This window comes from Muntiacus reevesi, chromosome 7, assembly GCF_963930625.1.
Source record: "Muntiacus reevesi chromosome 7, mMunRee1.1, whole genome shotgun sequence".
NCBI classification, from domain to species: Eukaryota; Metazoa; Chordata; class Mammalia; order Artiodactyla; family Cervidae; genus Muntiacus; species Muntiacus reevesi.
In genome coordinates, this window is record NC_089255.1 from 85,174,368 (window position 1) to 85,191,185 (window position 16,818).

At 44.9% G+C, this 16,818-nt stretch overlaps 1 protein-coding gene across 1 annotated transcript in view; it reads right to left on the bottom strand.

Moving 5' to 3' along the window:
• Positions 1 to 997: 997 nt before the first annotated feature.
• The window catches only part of TMED8 (transmembrane p24 trafficking protein family member 8), a 31,896-nt gene continuing 16,075 nt past the window's right edge, over positions 998 to 16,818 (bottom strand). The window contains exons 3-6 of the mRNA XM_065940330.1: positions 11,694 to 11,823; positions 9,774 to 9,900; positions 8,962 to 9,267; positions 998 to 7,751 (exon numbers count right to left, since the gene is read on the bottom strand). Coding sequence (XP_065796402.1) covers positions 7,534 to 7,751; positions 8,962 to 9,267; positions 9,774 to 9,900; positions 11,694 to 11,823 — 781 coding nt within the window. The 3' untranslated portion in view covers positions 998 to 7,533. The remainder of the gene's footprint in view (positions 7,752 to 8,961; positions 9,268 to 9,773; positions 9,901 to 11,693; positions 11,824 to 16,818) is intronic.

Genomic DNA, 16,818 nt, shown 5'->3' on the forward strand with positions numbered 1-16,818 from the left:
TAAGCCTGTGTGCCACAACCACTGAGCCCGCGGGCCTAGAGCCCGTGCTCTGCAACAAGAGAAGCCATGGCGATGCAAAGCCCGTTCGCCACAACTAGAGAAAGTCCACGTTCAGCACCTAAGACCCAGCACAGCCAAATACATACATATTTTAAAATTTAAATGCAGGTGAAGGCTCTATCATTAATCTCATTCGTAACTTTTTCTCGTTAATTTTTCTTAAATTTTTATAGTAATAGATTATAAAATAATTCATACAGATTTAAAGAATACTTATCCTCTTAAGATGCAGAGGAGAGATGAAGAAAAAATATTAAAGTATAACTCATGTTTCAGGTGCATAGTGAAAAAGTTTATTTATGACAGACTTCAAAATTCGGAAGAGAAGACAAAGAATGCACAAAAGCATCACAAAACGTTACATAATATAAAAACACAAGAACTGAGCTATGTCAGGAACAATAGCTCAGGATCCTCTGTGTATCAGGCAACACACTCAGTGCCACGGGGTGGTGGAAATATGGTTATTTTAAAGGGAAAACCACTCAGCAGGACATAACAAATAACAATTTGGTTCAGAGTTCTCAGAAATCATAGGCGATGCTGACAGCATTTGTCATGACAGGGAACACATAAAACTAGTTGATTGCGACAAATGATTGCTTGGGATACCGTGTATTTTAAAGAGAAGGCTGTGACTGTTTCCCTTTGAGACCCCTTTTTGTAATGTCAGCATCAGTGCATGATCTAGAATGATAAGGAAAGAATGCCTTTGTGGTTGCCAGTTGCTTAAAAATATTTACCAAGAAAGCATGATCATCTTTCAGTCAACTGATAGATCTCAGTGCAAGGCACCAAAGCAGGCCTTTCAGAAATACAAGCTAAATGGCATAAAGTAGTTTAGGAGAACTTCAAACACCTCCTCTATTCCAATTATCCTTATCCAAAGTCTGGCTTTCTTATAATCCATCACTTTGATTACAAAGCAGCTTTCTTCAGGGGATTTCAGGGCACTTCCCATTATTAAGGGAAAAGGGTACACCAGAGCCATGGGTGACTGAGTTGCATTCTCCAGACTTTACTTGCTCTTGAACATAACTCTTGAACATAGCTAAATGGAAATCATCCAGCTTGACTAAATTTAAAAAAAAATTCATTTATGGGACAATCATTTCAGTAAAGGATGTTAGTGGAGTTTTTAATATGAAATTTCTCAGTAAAATATGCTGCTTAGGAGAGAAGGAATTAGGGTAATGTTTTCCACATGATTCTTGACTGAACCTGAAAACCAACGGTAATAATCAATTACAGGTAGTATTACAGATGAGGCATTTCAAACCTGAGTGAGGAAAAGGGTTCAGGAAGAGAGCTCCTTTACCTGAAGGTGAGTTAAAGGCTCTTCTGTTATCCCATATACTATCATATTTCAAACGAAAACTTTATAGTTTTTCATGACCCTCTATCAGAACATTCAGAAAATATATGTACTTGATCCCCTGGAAACCATTTCACATGTTTTATCCCTAGATGAGTCAAAGCTATCAGCTTAAAATGACAGAGAACTATGGAATTTAATTTTTCAAAAGCTTGTATCTCTAGATTTGATGGTGAGTTCAAACCAGTGACCCGGACTACAGTCATTTCAAAGCCGGAGTCTTGTGCCTTTGGACTTAGTTTCTGAGGACACTGCTGCTTGTAAATGAACCCCCACTAACCAAGCTTTAGGCAATTAATTGCGTTTTCTTAGATTGGTGAGGAGACTTAAGATAGGATGGGCTCTGTCTGGCCTTCTTGGTTCAGGAGGGACAGTGCAGCTCCCCAGAGGGAGTGGTGACTTCTGAAATCTGGCAATACTTAGCAAAGCTTCTCTCTCCCTTTGGGTCCCAGATCCTGCCCTAACCTCATTACCTAAATAACTGGGTAGATATCAAAGGTGTGCCCACAGGCGCTGGACTGGCTGGACAGAGCAAGTGGGTGACACTGACCATAACCAGGTAACGGGTAACCAGGTACCAAAAGAACCAAAGCAGCTCTTGCCGGGGTGCCACTGCCCATTCCCAGAAAAGAGGCCGCTGGGAACCGACTCTCAGGAGGTTCTCCTTCGAGGAAGGCCCGAGTCATGCCCACATTAGACTGGCCCTTAGTGGGCCCTGAAGCCAGACTCAGAACCTGCAGAGCTGCCACCTCACACTGAGATCGCACGCACAGCTGGTGACAGGGTCTAGTGCCCGTAGATGGAGGCCTTGCTCTGTTTCCCAGCCAACTCAATTAGTGTGTCGTCCTCATCAGCATAGCATCGTCACATCCTCTTCCCTCACGTGGCGAGGTTAACGAGAGTTCCAGCTGCACAGTCACACAGGAGTCACCCGCCCAGCTACCGCAATGTGGGGCTCCAAGTCATACGCCCTCCCCAGCCCTACTTCCAACCGAGGTTGATCAGCTTATCTACTCAGCTCACACTAGTATCTAATTCTGGTTAATTATATAAACTTGGATATCATGCTGCCAATTGCAAAACACTACCATAAATAAGTGGAGAGGGTCTAGCCCCTCTCTGTGTCTCTCAGTTGTCTGGAAATGAGGGCCTAGGGACAAGATCCCATGTGCATGAAAACTGGGGCTTTGGTCATAGGGACACTCACCATATATTGGGTTGCTGGGAAGTACCCAACTTGTGATTAATTTTAAACACCCATCCCCTACTTACTCCCCAAAGAATCATGCATCATGGCTCCTTGAGCACAATCAGATACAATGAATACAAGGATCTGCTCTCTAAAGAGCATGAATCCCTTAACAAGCTACCCCTCACCACAAAAAATGAGACCACCTTCCTTCATACAGAAACTCACTTTCCAACTCTTTTCGACCAGAGAGTCTATAGGGTCGGTGCCTTTTCCGCTTCTAGCAAATTCAGGCTTCCAAAAGGTCTACTCTTTTGGCTAGGTGGAAGGAGACTAAAGAGTTTGGTGTGAACTTTTTCGACCCAGGAGAGATTCTAAATAGAGGCTCTAAAAGGAAGACCAAAGTGTGTCTGTCTGTTGGTCCCACTGACTGTGTGTATGACTGGCCCACACAGATGGAATGAGATTCCTATCCCTCAGAGGGAGGTCAGCCTACAGAGGACACAGCTTGTTCACAAAAAGTTTTGTGGCTTGAGGCTATTCCGGGATGTGGGTCAAAATGAATCTGTTTCATCCCTTTTCGGCCATAGTCAAAACCAATTGAGGCTACGGGGACATAGCAGGAACTCCTCCTAGCCTTTCTGAAGTCACCATCTTTTTCCATGGCGCTGGACCCACAAGTCCCACAGGGTACAGAGGTGAAATCAATCCTCAGGTCAGGGTTACCCTTAGCAGAGGAGACCTACTCAAAAATATTTCTAAAGCTGATCTTGTTGGAAAAGAAAGCAAAGTGAGTTTGGGATGTCTCCAACAAGCACAGTGAGAACCAGTGAGGTTTCTGGCTGAAAGACAAATTCCAATGGATGAAATGCAAACTAAAGAACTACACAGAATCAGAATTATGAGCAAGATTCTGGGATACATTTGATAGCTTTTCTCTCTTTCTCTCGTTTTCAATCCTTACTATCAATGTTTTAAAAAAAAAACACACTTCTCAAGCTGCACAAACCTTTTCACTCCTATCCCTTCGTCTAAAACAATAGCCTTTTGTGCAAATGTTAGGGGTCACTCAGCTCTGTACCTTAGAACCTTACACTTTGGGGTTAAAAGGCAACCTTCTGCAGAAAAGTGGTCTTAAACATAAAAATACTTTGGGTTTGGGTTTCACCTAATTTCTTTCAAAGAGGGATTGGATAGGGCTCATCAAAAACATACAGGTACTTTCTATAAATGATGTTTTACAATAATATCTAAACCCACTGATTAAGATAGTGAGCTTTCAGGAAGCTTTCAGTTAAAACTCTTCCATATATATATTATAAGGGACAATATATACTTTTTAAAAGTATAAGATTTTCTTTCCTAAGTAACAGATAAAAAATATTTTTAAAGTGCATGAATGAATTAAGAAAAAAAAAAAAACTAAGAATGGCCTAATTTCAAGTTACTGCCTACTTCCATTTTAAAGCTACATTATGTCTGAGGATCCAAGTGTAATTTCAGTCCTGAGGATATGTTGGAAAGCAACAGAGATCAGAAAAAAGTCCTTCCAAGGAAAGCAGTTTCACAATTACCTTCACTCTGACATGCCAGAAAGAGAAGAAAACATTAGCTTTTAGAGCCTAAGGTAAAGGGGAAATACAGCATGAGTTCTGAAAGATGGAGACAGGAAACATTTTTATGAGGATCACCTCCCGGTTAACTGGCACTGAATGAGGTGAGTCTGCTAAAAACCAGGAGCTCTCTGACGCTAGAGAGCTGATGTCTGTGAAGGGAATACTCTACTGGACACCTGTCAAAAGGAACAGAATGGCAGAATCATCTTTGTTTAAAAGTTAGCACTTTATAATTTTAAAATCTATGTGATGGATATACATAAGGGTGCTTACACTATACTTCTTTTAAATGTTGTTTGCTGAGAATTTTTCAAAATAAAATGTTGAGAAAAATTAATACCCAAACTTTCTAAAAGCCCCATCTCTCAACAAAGTAGCAAAACTAAATAAACCAAAGAAACTTAAGAACTTGGCCACCTTGTGGAGAGAATTCCAGTCTCTCCTACTGTGAAGTACTTTCTTTCCATTCTACCTTAATATTTATGCTCTAAAGAACAGGGTGAAGGTGAAAGCAAGTAATTTTCACTTCATTGTTTGGTTCTGTAAACTGAGACAGAGAGAGACTCAGGAAGTGACTACCTTTTAGGATTTGCCAGACCTTGAAATTCTCAGTAATTACATGCGTTTTACAAGTAATACTGTGTCCCTAAAGTTCAATAATTTCAGATGACTTAATATGGGATAGTAAATTCATTAGATGGTGAAAATATCTTTTTTTTAGGTATTTTTGTGTCTGTGTGTGAATGGATCAAAGAAGCACTGACTGTTAACAAAACACCAGTACAGAATGAAATATAACAATGTCCAGGACTTCAAAAGTGACCAGACAGTAAGAGGCACACTGAGGCGATGGGAACAAGTCCCTCAGGCTTCCCTGATGCAACAGAACTAGGATTCTAAAGAAAAGAAGGATACAGAGACTCTCGTGGCAAAAATCAACAACAGGAAGTGTCATCCCAGGGAGCCTCTTATGACCCGACAGCTCCATCTTAAGAGAAAATCAGAAGTTAACAATAAACAGGAAAAATAAGCCAGGCTTTAGCTGACTGGAGAAGAGCTCGGTAGAAAATTATTTTATAAATATTCTACTCACTTAGCTAAGGCATGATTCAATTTCAGTGATGATCACACAGCTACCTGATGGGATGACCGCACAGCGAGTTTGCTTTCAGTGCCCCAACAGGCAGTCGCTAGAATAGTTCCTAACTTCTTACAGGGCATGGAAATGTGGGCCAGTGTATAACCCCCTACAGAATGCACTCAGACGTAAAGTAATGGAGGTATGAGGCCGCTTGGAGGAGGAGGGATGCTACAGCAGTCTCCGGCATCCTCTCCCACCTGGGGCTGTGCTCCCAGAGAAGCAGAAGGTGTGGCTCCAGCGCCCTTTGTTCGTGACACAGGTGCCGCCACAGACCTGTCGTGAGGAGCCCTGGTCGCTGAGTTTCTGCTTCTGTGCAGAGGGGAGGCGTGGTGTGAGGCTCCCACACAGGGAAGGAAGGAGCCAAAGGAAGCATCGTGACACAGCTGACTCCTCAGAGTGGAGGAGCAGGTGGAGGACTTGGCAGTCCTGGCATCACGGGATGCCTCTGGTTGGCTGGTCAAGTCCTCTACACTCACTCAATCCTGGGCAAACGGGCAGATTCCCTCACAACCTAGAGCTCCTCGCAGTGAGTGCTGGGGGCAGCAGGCTGGGTGGGCGGGGGGCGGGGGGCGTCATCCATCCGTCTCAGGAGGGGCAGACCCCTCCCAGAGCCTCATAGGGACTGATCCCACGGGAGTAGAACGTCAGCCCTCCCCAACTTCACCCGAAATCTGCATCTTAGACTCCACAGGAGAGGGGGCCTCGGTGGCTCAGAGCAGGTGAAAGCCTTCTGAGAAACAGGAACTGTTTCAAAGGTGAAATGAAATGTGGCTTTAACAATAAATAAAAGTAATAAATAAATCTAATTCTTCCTCGGAATTCTAAGGCGGTAGTAACAGGCTTGAAGCAAAGAATAAGAGAGGAGGAGGTACAGACAGTCGCAGTGGTCCCTTCTCTGCCTCCTCCTAGGACATGGGGAGGGGGCTGGGCTACCACGTGCCTTTGGGGACACTGGAGGCAGCTCCCCACAGCATGCCAGCTTCATGGCGTGGAAAAGGCTGTCCCCAGGGAACGTACAGGCTTCAGCCTGGTAAAAGAACAAAGCCGACCAGCAGCAGCGGTGAAGCTTCATGACCACCTCCTCTTCGAGACTTTGAGCACCAAAAGCCTGCAGCCCTGAATGCAAGCAACCTAGACATCTAGAAACTTAGGAAAACTGACTGGTCCCAAAGCAAAATTTCTAAATATCACCCCTTTTTTAAAGACTGAAAAGAAAAAAAAAAGTGGTAGGGAATCTAGAGTGTTGTTTTGTTTTTTAACCTCTTTTCTCAGATCATCTCCCCCTCCTTTGATTATACATAAAAATGATTTAGTAACACTTGACTTCCGGAGATGTGGCATCTGAGATCAATACAGTACCTAATTTCCACCCTTTCCCCTTTCCACCCCCAGGACCCTTGGAAAGGGACACCGCCTCTTGAAATAGGAAGTGATGGAGGCAGTTTTGCTTCCCAGAAGAGCTTAAGACCACAGGAATCATCACTTTGGACTGCATGGAAGTTCTTGCTGTGATGGCAGGGACACAGATAAGGGAAAAGACGAGAGGAGGAGAGAGGCAGGGTGAAATCACCATGCCTCCAGAGGCAGTGAGGGCTCCCAGCCCGTGCTAGAGAATGGGAAGAACCAGCAGGCGGGAACACGGCAATGGTGAGAGGCTGGCCAGAGCTTTCCACGTCCCCAAGACTGGGCTCCTTCACGGACAGTGTGCTGTTCCCTCTTTCAGTCCTTCCGAAAAGTGAAGAGAGTGGGTGGCCACTAAACTCGCCTGCGTGAAGGCTCTGGAAGAGGAGAGCGCAGCAGTTGAAAGCATACACCTGGAACCAAAACAAACCTATTCTGAAAAGACAACACCCAACTTCCTCTTAGGCTTTTGGCCTAATGGGTGTCCTCCGCAGAGAGATTTTGCTGGAGTCGGAAGCAACAAGAGCGTGAGTCAGGGACCACAGAGCAGGGGTACCACGCCACCATCTGCAGAAGCCAAGGACGGGGCAAAGCTACATGGATGGGGTCAACAGTCAGGCCCGCCAGGCAGGACGTGAGGGTCGGGTGCCCCACGCTCAGCTTGGAGCCCTTGCCTATCCAGGACAAGAGGCCCCAGCTGGCAGCCTGCTCCAGCCGGCACACACCACCCGCGTTCTGTCCCGGCGGGCCTTCAGCTCGTGTAGTAGACGTGGAAGTAGAGAGTCTTGTTGCGCAGCAGGGAGTAGGAGTTGTCGAACTTCAGCAGGTAGATGCCCTCGCCGGGGTAGTCGTGGCTGCCGGCCTGCACGTCTCGGTGGCTGTCCCGGCGGTACACGGGCATGACCTCCCCGTAGCGGCCCCGCAGGGAGCTCCTGGAGCCTCGCTCCACGTCTCCAGCTGGGACGGGGTCTGTGTGAGCAAAGGGCAGAGTGTTCGGCTATGAATTCGGAGACCAAAGAGGCCTGCCTGAAGGCAAGAAGATGAACCAGGTAACAACCTGGTGGCTTTCTCCCCACGGGGCATTTAGAAATGTCTGGTGGCCTCCAATTAGGCCATCAGAGTGACCAGTGGGTGATACGGCATTTAGTGCTCAAGGGCTCAGGAGCGCTAAATGTCAGGATAGTACCTTCTCAGCAAAGTGTCTCCTTCCAAATGCCAACAGTATTTGCACTGAGAAACAATGATTTAGCCTTACAGAGCCTTCCTAGCTCCAGGAGTATCTGAAAATTTCCAAGGAGTACCTGGAAATTTCCAAGGGGGAGAGCAATATATTTAGAAGGGCAGATTCAACAAGTGAAAAAACTAGCTAAAGGAAGTAGGAAATGCAGGTAAAGGTGCTATAGCAAGTGACCCCCAAACCCCTATTGGTCCCCTGAGGAGACAAATAAAATCCTAGGTTCTCCTCCTCCTTGAATACGTGCAGACTTCCCTATAGACTTGAAGAAGCAAGTTAAGGGGTTGACTGTAAGATGATATGGGAAAATCAAGGAATAAGGCTAATGCTTATTTAAAAACAAAAAAAGGGCAGCCTTACGGCCATCGCGAGTAAGGACTGGAACATAGCACAGAGACTATTTTTAAAACTGCCCTGGGCACAAAGGAAGAAGTAAACGGTAGTCAGCCAGCTGTGACGGTCTGGAAGGAGGAGAGAATGGGTATGTTTGGCAAGCTGCAATCACTCAGCTTGGTTCCAGACCAAGAAAAAATGTAAATATCCCACAGAGAGATATATAAATATCCCTAAGAGAGAAGTATAAAATAATCTCAGGTTTACATATGTGATCTGAAAAACAATGCCTCTACAACACCCCTTTCCCTGCCCCCAACCCACCCCTGTCCCCAGGAGATCCTCGGGGGGGCAACACAGCCAGGTACCGATTAAAAAGAACAGAAGCCTTTCTCTAAGGCATCCACCACTGCTACACCACCAGAACGTTCTCTGAGGGTCTGACTTCAGCCTGCATCACTCAACTTGGCTTGCAAAGCTGAAAGGGATTCTCTGCCTGCATTCTCAGAAACAGGAGGACCGGTACAAGGCAGGAAGTGATCACCTGGTGGGCGCTAGAAATTAGGTTGAACCTGGAAAGGAGACTGCAAATTATGTTCAAGTTCAATGTACCTTCGAGCTCCTCGTCTTCTTCCTCGTCTTCGTCCTCGTCCTCACTGGAATCACTGACTTGCACCGTTATGTCGGTGCTGGTTACCGGTGTCCAGTCAAAGTAAACTCCAAAGCCAATGTCATAGTCGTCGGTCGCAAACTCCCAGCAGACACGCTTCCCCTCTGGGTGGGTCGGCACCCGGATGGTCACCACCTCCCCCCGCTTCACCACCAGACGGCTGTTCTTCTCCTTGCCCAGCTTGCTCTTGAATTCCTTCATCTTGGCAAAGGTCCAGATGCACGGAGGGGCCATCAGAGGCGGGGAGACTGAAAGGACAGGCCGCTTACTACTGAGAAAGAAACCCTGAGGAAACACTGCCACACCTGGCCTTTTGCTTAGGGGAGGTGGTCACAGTCAAAGACGCTCTTCCTACTGGCTTCCTTGACTTCTGTTCACAAGGAAGGAGGGAGCATTGCCCTGAGGTGGGTCAGCTGCTCAGTTCAAGAAACAGGTCTCTTTTAAACTTTATTATAAATAAATATATATATATATTTATCTATACACACACACACACACCAGGATGGAGTACCAGACATATCTATATATATTTATATATATATATACACTGAATAGAGTACTATATATATATATACACACACATATAAACTGGATAGAGCCTACTCTGCTCAGAATGCAGTATTCAGACACTGGTTGTTTTTCCTTTTTGCCATATGGAATCTTATGCTTCCTCCTCCCTTCCATCTATCTGCCTGCCCTTTAAGCACCTATAGGAACAAAACAAAAACACATTCCATGCCCCCAAAAGTCTCACCTCTTCTATGGTCCCCCAGCAGGTCTGCAGATTCCAAGTCAGCTGACAGAATATCAACAGCTCCCGTGTGCTCAGACTGGATCATCACGATGTCCCCAGACCTTTGTGGGCCGTGGTACTTGGCCATCTGCACAAGAGAGTTCTGGTCACAGGACATATTCAAAGGCAGGTTTCTATTAGCCTCTTTCCAACTGAAGCCTGCCGGCCCTGCCTTATTATTATTACCTCCACTCTCCCGATTCACAGGTCTCCTGACTCCCGTTGGTCGACGTTCCTTTTCTCTCCTCCAGCCACAGGTTGTAATAAACTCTACCCACTTTTATTTTCATGCCACCAACATGTTCCCTAATTTAGAGAACATGAAATGTTCTCTCCAGCTTTTTGCTACTTTCCCACTTCAGACTCTTCATAAAAACCTGGCGCACAAACATCCTCAAGGTTTGCTACTGACTTTCCCATCCACGGTGTTTCTTGGCCACACCTGCACAGACCCTCCCCACAGCTCCTCTCGGGACAGCTTGTGCGTCTGGGCCTTCACTCAGCCGCACGTCCTCCTGCTACAATTTCCATCCAGAGGTTATTTCCAGATCACTGTCAATCAGTCCACCAAAGTACTGCAGAGAGAGAACCTGGCTCCTACTCTCTGGCTCCCTTTGTCCCCCTGTCTCTTACCCGTGGCACACCTTGGATGTCTCACCCGACATAGGCTGTCTCATCCACCAACAATGTTCTATAAATAATCACAAGCTCACCTTAGACCAGCCCCAGGATTTGCATTTAAGCATACCCATTGCCAGACATCTGACTTGCATAGAAGAGTGCAAATGTCAATCGATACTCCCAGCCCTCAGTGACCCAGAGCAGGAGCCGGCGGCCTCTCCCTAGTGGGTTTCACTTCACATCACTCAGATTAGCATTCCCCTATTTCACACCATCGTGCCTTAATCTCCTGCTCCTTCTCCAAGCAGCTGGCAGGCAACTCAAGGAGAAGTGCACACCGACTGCCAACACAGAGCGCCCAACAGTAAGACAGCTCACATCAGTGACTCCAGTCAAGGAGTCAAAATGATATTTGCAAGAAATAAATGAATCAATGAATACATGAATGCTGTAATCCTCCCAGATTATATTCTTGTAATATCTGTTTCTAGAGAATCCTTCAGCTCTTATCACCACTATTAAATGAGTTAAACCAGACTTTGACTAACTTTCTTAAATGAGTCCTTCCTTTTCCAGAAGGTTAAACAAAGATTTAGCTTGCAACTTATTAGCTGCATGGACTTAGTAAAGTCAGTAACAGCTCTTAACCACAGTTTCCCCATCTGTAAAATGGCGACATAATAGCACCTATCTCACTGGGTTGTTCTCAGGGGTAAGTGAAATGTTGGATAAAAACGCTTTGTAAACCGTAAAGCATTATACAAATGTGATTATAATGCCTGGCATTGTCTTCACTGACACCAACACCACTTGTTATTCTGTATGTGTTAATATGTATATATTATACATAATGTATTCTGTATACATGTATACATTATATATAATGTATATGTTAATAATGATACAAACAACCCTTCCCTCCAAGGCAGGGAGACCACTGCTATCAGTACCACTTCTATGGAGTCTTGACCATAAATCCCAAGTAGATCTACCACAAGAAAACTGAGACTAATACATAGTCCAATGGTTAAGGGCTCCTCAGATGGAGAGGATTTTAGAGAGCATGTGAGCATTCATTATAACCCTTCATTTTTTTAACAGATGCTTACTGGGTGCTAGTTCAGTGACGGGCCTGGGAATGATACACATGATTGTTCCCCACATAACTAAACGTGAGATGACAGTGCTTTCTAATTCCAATCTACCCAAATGCGTCCAAACGTGTGCTTTTCAGAGAGAGAGAAAGAATGTGCTCCTGACCTTGCTGAGGATCTGGGTCTGGTCTGCAGACAGCAATTCCTGTTCCACCGAGGCCTGAGCCTCCCCGGCACCAGCTGCCTTCCGCTTATCTTCTGTGGCATCCTCTGTCACTGGAGACACCATCTGTGACCTCCCAGAAGAAGACAGCATGTCAATTCATGGACTCTTTTTTTTTTTTTGGGGCCATGCTATGTGGCTTCTGGAATCTTAGTTCTCCGACCAGAGACTGAGCCCAGGTCCTTGGCAGTAACAACATGAATGGAGACCTAACCACTGGACTGCCAAAGAATCCCCCTCAAGGACTCTTCTAAAAGGTACAGTAGTCCTGGAGAAACTCAGAAAGAAAGAAAAGTCTTCAAAGGGCACCCCCAACCCCTGCTTTCCTCTGGCAGTTAGGTCCACTGTCATTTCAGCTGACCAATGCCCTGGGCTGAAATGTATCATGTGAGGACCCAGCAATGACAACGCCAGGTCCCAGGACCCGAGAACCATAGTAAAATACACGGCTCAGTTGTCTGAGATGGACTGCAGGTCTGGTTTTTATTCCCCACTCTGGGACCCATGCCATTTGCTCCAAGCAGAATTTCAACAAAAGAGGGGCTGGAATCCCAGTCCTGTTCTACACAGAAAGCTGCCCTTAGAAGTAAATGGAGGAGGTCCCGCCTAAGCCCGAAACTGATCACAACAGAAAGGAAGTGCAGGCTGATTAGCAAGGCAACGCTCCCCCCACCCCCGCCATCCCGGGAGCAGTTCAGTGTTTCCATTCACATCCTCTCACCGATATCCAGCGCCCGCCCAGTGCACTGGGTGATATAAAGGATGCAACCACTTTTTTCTTTTTTTTCTAAAAAGTATGATCTTTTATACTTCTTTTTAAAATTTATTTTGGTTGTGCTGGGTCTTCGTTGCTGCGCGGGCTTTTCTCTAGCTGCGGAGAGCAGGAGCTCTTCTCTAGTTGTGGCGTGTAGGCTTCTCATTAAGGTGGCTTCTCTTGTGGAGCACGGGCTCCAGGGGCGCAAGGCCTTCAGTGGTTGCTGCTCACAGGCTCAGCAGCTGGGGCTCCTGGGCTCTCGAGCGCAAGCTCAATAGCTGTGACACAGGGGCTTAGCTGCCCAAGGCACGTGGGGTTTTCCCAGATCAGGAATCGAGCCTGTGTCTCCTGCACAGGCACTTAGATTCTTTACCACCGAGCCACCAGGGAAGCCCACTTTTTAAAAAAGCGTATTAATCTACTCTCCCCATGACTTCAAATACAACTATTACAATAGCTAATTTTAAAGAAGCAAGGGAATAATAACGTATTCTCTCCTCCATTTCTTCTGGCTTCGGAGAGACTAGAAAGTGGAGTTAAATGCCAGGGCTGTAGTGCAATATCCCAGGCCTCTTGAAAATCTGTTGCCATCAAATTGTGGGGTGGAGTCTTTAGAGAAGCAGTTATCAAAGTGCGGTCTGGGGACTGGTGGCATCCTTAAGACTCCTCTTTCAGGGCAGTCTGTGAAGTCAAACTCTTTTCATAAAAATTCTAAAATATTGTTTGCCTTTTTTCATCTTGTTAAGCATTTTCCAGACACTACCTGACATATGATATCACAACAGAATGAACGCAGAAGCAGATCTGAGAATCCAACTGTCTTTTGTTAACGCGGACATTAAAGAGATTTACAGCGTCTGTCTTCTCACTAAACTATTTTTCTTCGGAAACAAGTTGTTTTTCATTAAAGACAAGTTATTTATATTAACATGTAATGAGTTTCTTATTGTTATTTTAAATGAATGAATAAACTATTTTTTTTATATTTTGCAGTTTTAATTTCTAGTATGGTGAACATTGATAGATAAAAGTCACATAAATAAAAACTCTTTAAGGTCCTCAGTAACTTCTAAGAGTGTAAAGCTTTGAGAGCTGTTGCTTTAGGGTATTCCCATGTCCTCAGAAAGGCTGAGAGAATGACTAGGAACCAACACTATAAACTGTGTGGGGAAACAGAGGGTTTACTTTGGAGTTCATTAGTTTTTCTTCTTTCTTTCTGAACATAAACAAGAAAAATCACTCCTAGTTTATAAATCAGTTCTTCTTTAAAGCAGCCATTGTTTAGAATATCTAAGTCACTCCAATTTACCCCAGAACAAACAAGAGGCAGTTACTATGAAGATCAGAGCTGCTGATTATCCTGTGTAAAGTATAAATTGTTCTAGGCTGTGAGTCTAGTCTATTCTCTTAAACCCAGAAATCAGAGTCCATTTTGGTTCCTTAACACTACTTGTTAACTGTCTCCTCTATTAGGAGGTGAGCTTGATGGCAGGGACTGGGTCTTTCTCTCTCTGCACGCACAGCCTCTACAGCCAAGCCTGTCCTGTGGAACCCTAAGGCCCTCTGCACTCTGACTTTATCTCCTAGAATGATCTCTTGCTTTCCCTAGTCCACTCCAGTCACAATGGCCGCTTCACTCTCTTGAGTCCTCAAACACCTCAACTCTCCCTCACCTAAGGGATTGGGGTGTGCTATGGCCTCCACCTGCCAATGCGGGAGATGTGGGTTCGATCCCTGGGTCGGGAAGATCCCCTGGAGAAGGAAATGGCTAACCGCTCCAGTATTCTTGCCTGGAGAACCCCATGGACAGAGGACCCTGGCCAGCCACAGTCCATGGGGTCATGAAGGGTCAGATGACTTAGCGACTAAACAAAAACAACAACAGGGCCTTAGGCTGGAATGCTCCTCCCCCAGTCCCTCAGGGCCTGCTTCCTCCCTTCCGCCCTTCTGCTCATCCATCACTTCTGGGGATGCTTCCTCTCCCTGGCCCATCAACCTTTACACCCTTACGCTGCTTCATTTTTCTGCACTGCACTTATGACTGTTTGACATGTTATGTACCATATTTTTGTTGATTGCAAGACATATTTTTGTTTTCTGACTTTAATACAGCTGATATACAGGATGTCCTAAAAACTGCTGCTGTCTTAAAACTGTCTGGGGCCTGGAATGACACGGAATCCCTCCTCAGGGAATTTGCATTTGATTCTGCCAGGGCCTGGGAATGCCACCAACTGAGGCGACTTGAACTGAGTTGTGTCTAAGAGTTTTATTTAGGTCACACTGGCAGAGTGAGTTCAGACGACAGACTTCTGGCTCACATTCTCAGGGGAGGTGTTCTTTCCCCCCCTTGCTCAGCGCCAAGGCTGAGACATTCAAGCTGCCCTCAGGTCCTTTTCTCTGTGGAACGATCTCTTTCCTTGTTTCTCTTCTCACTGAAGGTGCAGGTTTTTGGGGTCCCAGTTTCATTTGTGTGTGTGTGGGGGGGTCTCTTTATTAGCCTCTCTTGGGTATTCTTTCCTTTCTTGGTGGTATATAAAATAACAGTACATCTTATAGTTGATGACAATTTAGATTCTATGAATACGATGTTTACTTTATTTCCATCTGCCTCCCCCACTAGAATATAAGCTGCGTGAGACCAGGGACTTGGATTGTTGGTTCATTTATAGTATCTTCAGTGCCTAGAATACTGCCAGGTAACAGCAGGCTCTCAACAAATAATCTGTTGAATGAGTAAATGAATAAGTTAACTTTCGTTTGGGAACAAGAGGACTATTCCGAATGTGAGAACACAGCGGTTAATCTGACCACTGGCCTGAGCTTACTGTGCATGGCCTCTGAAATGTAGTCTCTCCTTTGCCTTTTTGCATGCTACTTTGCACAAATATGGTTCTGCTTATTTAGAAAAATATTTTAAACAGGACACGCAACAGCTACATAAATTTAATATTCACATTAGCATTTTATGCTCTAAAGAATTAGTGAAGGGTATTTAGGGAAAAAGAAATTGCAAATCACTTGATGCTGATGCTAAACCATGTAAGGGAAAAACACCCACTGTAAGCCTTCTGGTTTATGCTAACCCAGAGCAGGGAGGCCACCCCAAAGGGAGGGAGAGCCAGGTCAGCCAGCCAGCCTCACTAGAAAAGATAGAGCCATGCCATTTCCATTGCTAAAATATACAAAACACAAACCCCAGGCTTCAGGCATCATACTCGCTGGATTTGTTTTCTTCACACACTAGATTTTAGGAAAAAAAACTTGAACAATTTATCTCCCGTTTTCCAAGAATATTCTATATTCTTCAGTCAAAATATTCATTTACTCTTAAGAGGAAAAAGAAATCAGTTCTGTACCCAAAGCCTTTCCCCAAGGACCCTACAAATCACCATGCGCAGTCAGAGTTGGTAGCAGGAAAAAGGAAGGAGAGAGGACATCCTCCTCAGGGTATCTGCTGAGAACACGAACTATCTCTTTCTCTGGTGGCTCAGTGGTAAAGAATCTGCCTGCCGTGTTGGAGACCTGGGTTCGATCCCTGAGTCGGGATGATCCCCTGGAGATCATAGCAACCCACTCCAGTATTCTTGCCTGGAGAAGTCCATGGACACAGGAGCCTAGAAGGCTACAGTCTATGGGGTCACAAACAGTTGGACACAACTGAGCGATGAACACTTTTTCCACTTTTTTTCAATCAAGCCTTGAGGAGACTATGTCTTCCAAAAGGATCCTTATATGTAATAACCTAGTTGCTCTAAGCAAAGAACTCAGAACCCTTCTATTGCTACTTATGAGATAAGCTTTAGAGCAAGCAAAACTAAAGCTGTGTGAACTTGGGCAAATTACTACATTCACTGTTTCATTTTCCTCATCTTAAAAAAATATACTTATTTCATTAGGTTTCTTACAAGGATTAAACTAAATAACACATTTAAACACCTAGTTCAGTACTGAGCAACAAATATTTGATAAAAAGTAAGATTTTATTCAGGGCTTCCCTGGTGGCTCAGATGGTAAAGAATCCACCTGCAATGCAGGAGCCCTGAGTTCAATCCCTGGGTCAGGAAGATCCCCTGGAGAAGGAAATGGCAACCCACTCCAGTATTCTTGCCTAGAGAGCTACAGTCCATGGGATCGCAAAGAGTTGGATACAACTGAGCGACTAACATACAAGATTTTATCATCATTATTACAGAGACATTTAAAAAAAGTGGCTATTATATTATTATTACCAACTCTATTATAATTACAGTAATCATTATTATCTTCCATTGTCTGAATTTTGGAGGAAAAAGTTTTATTTCATATACAAAG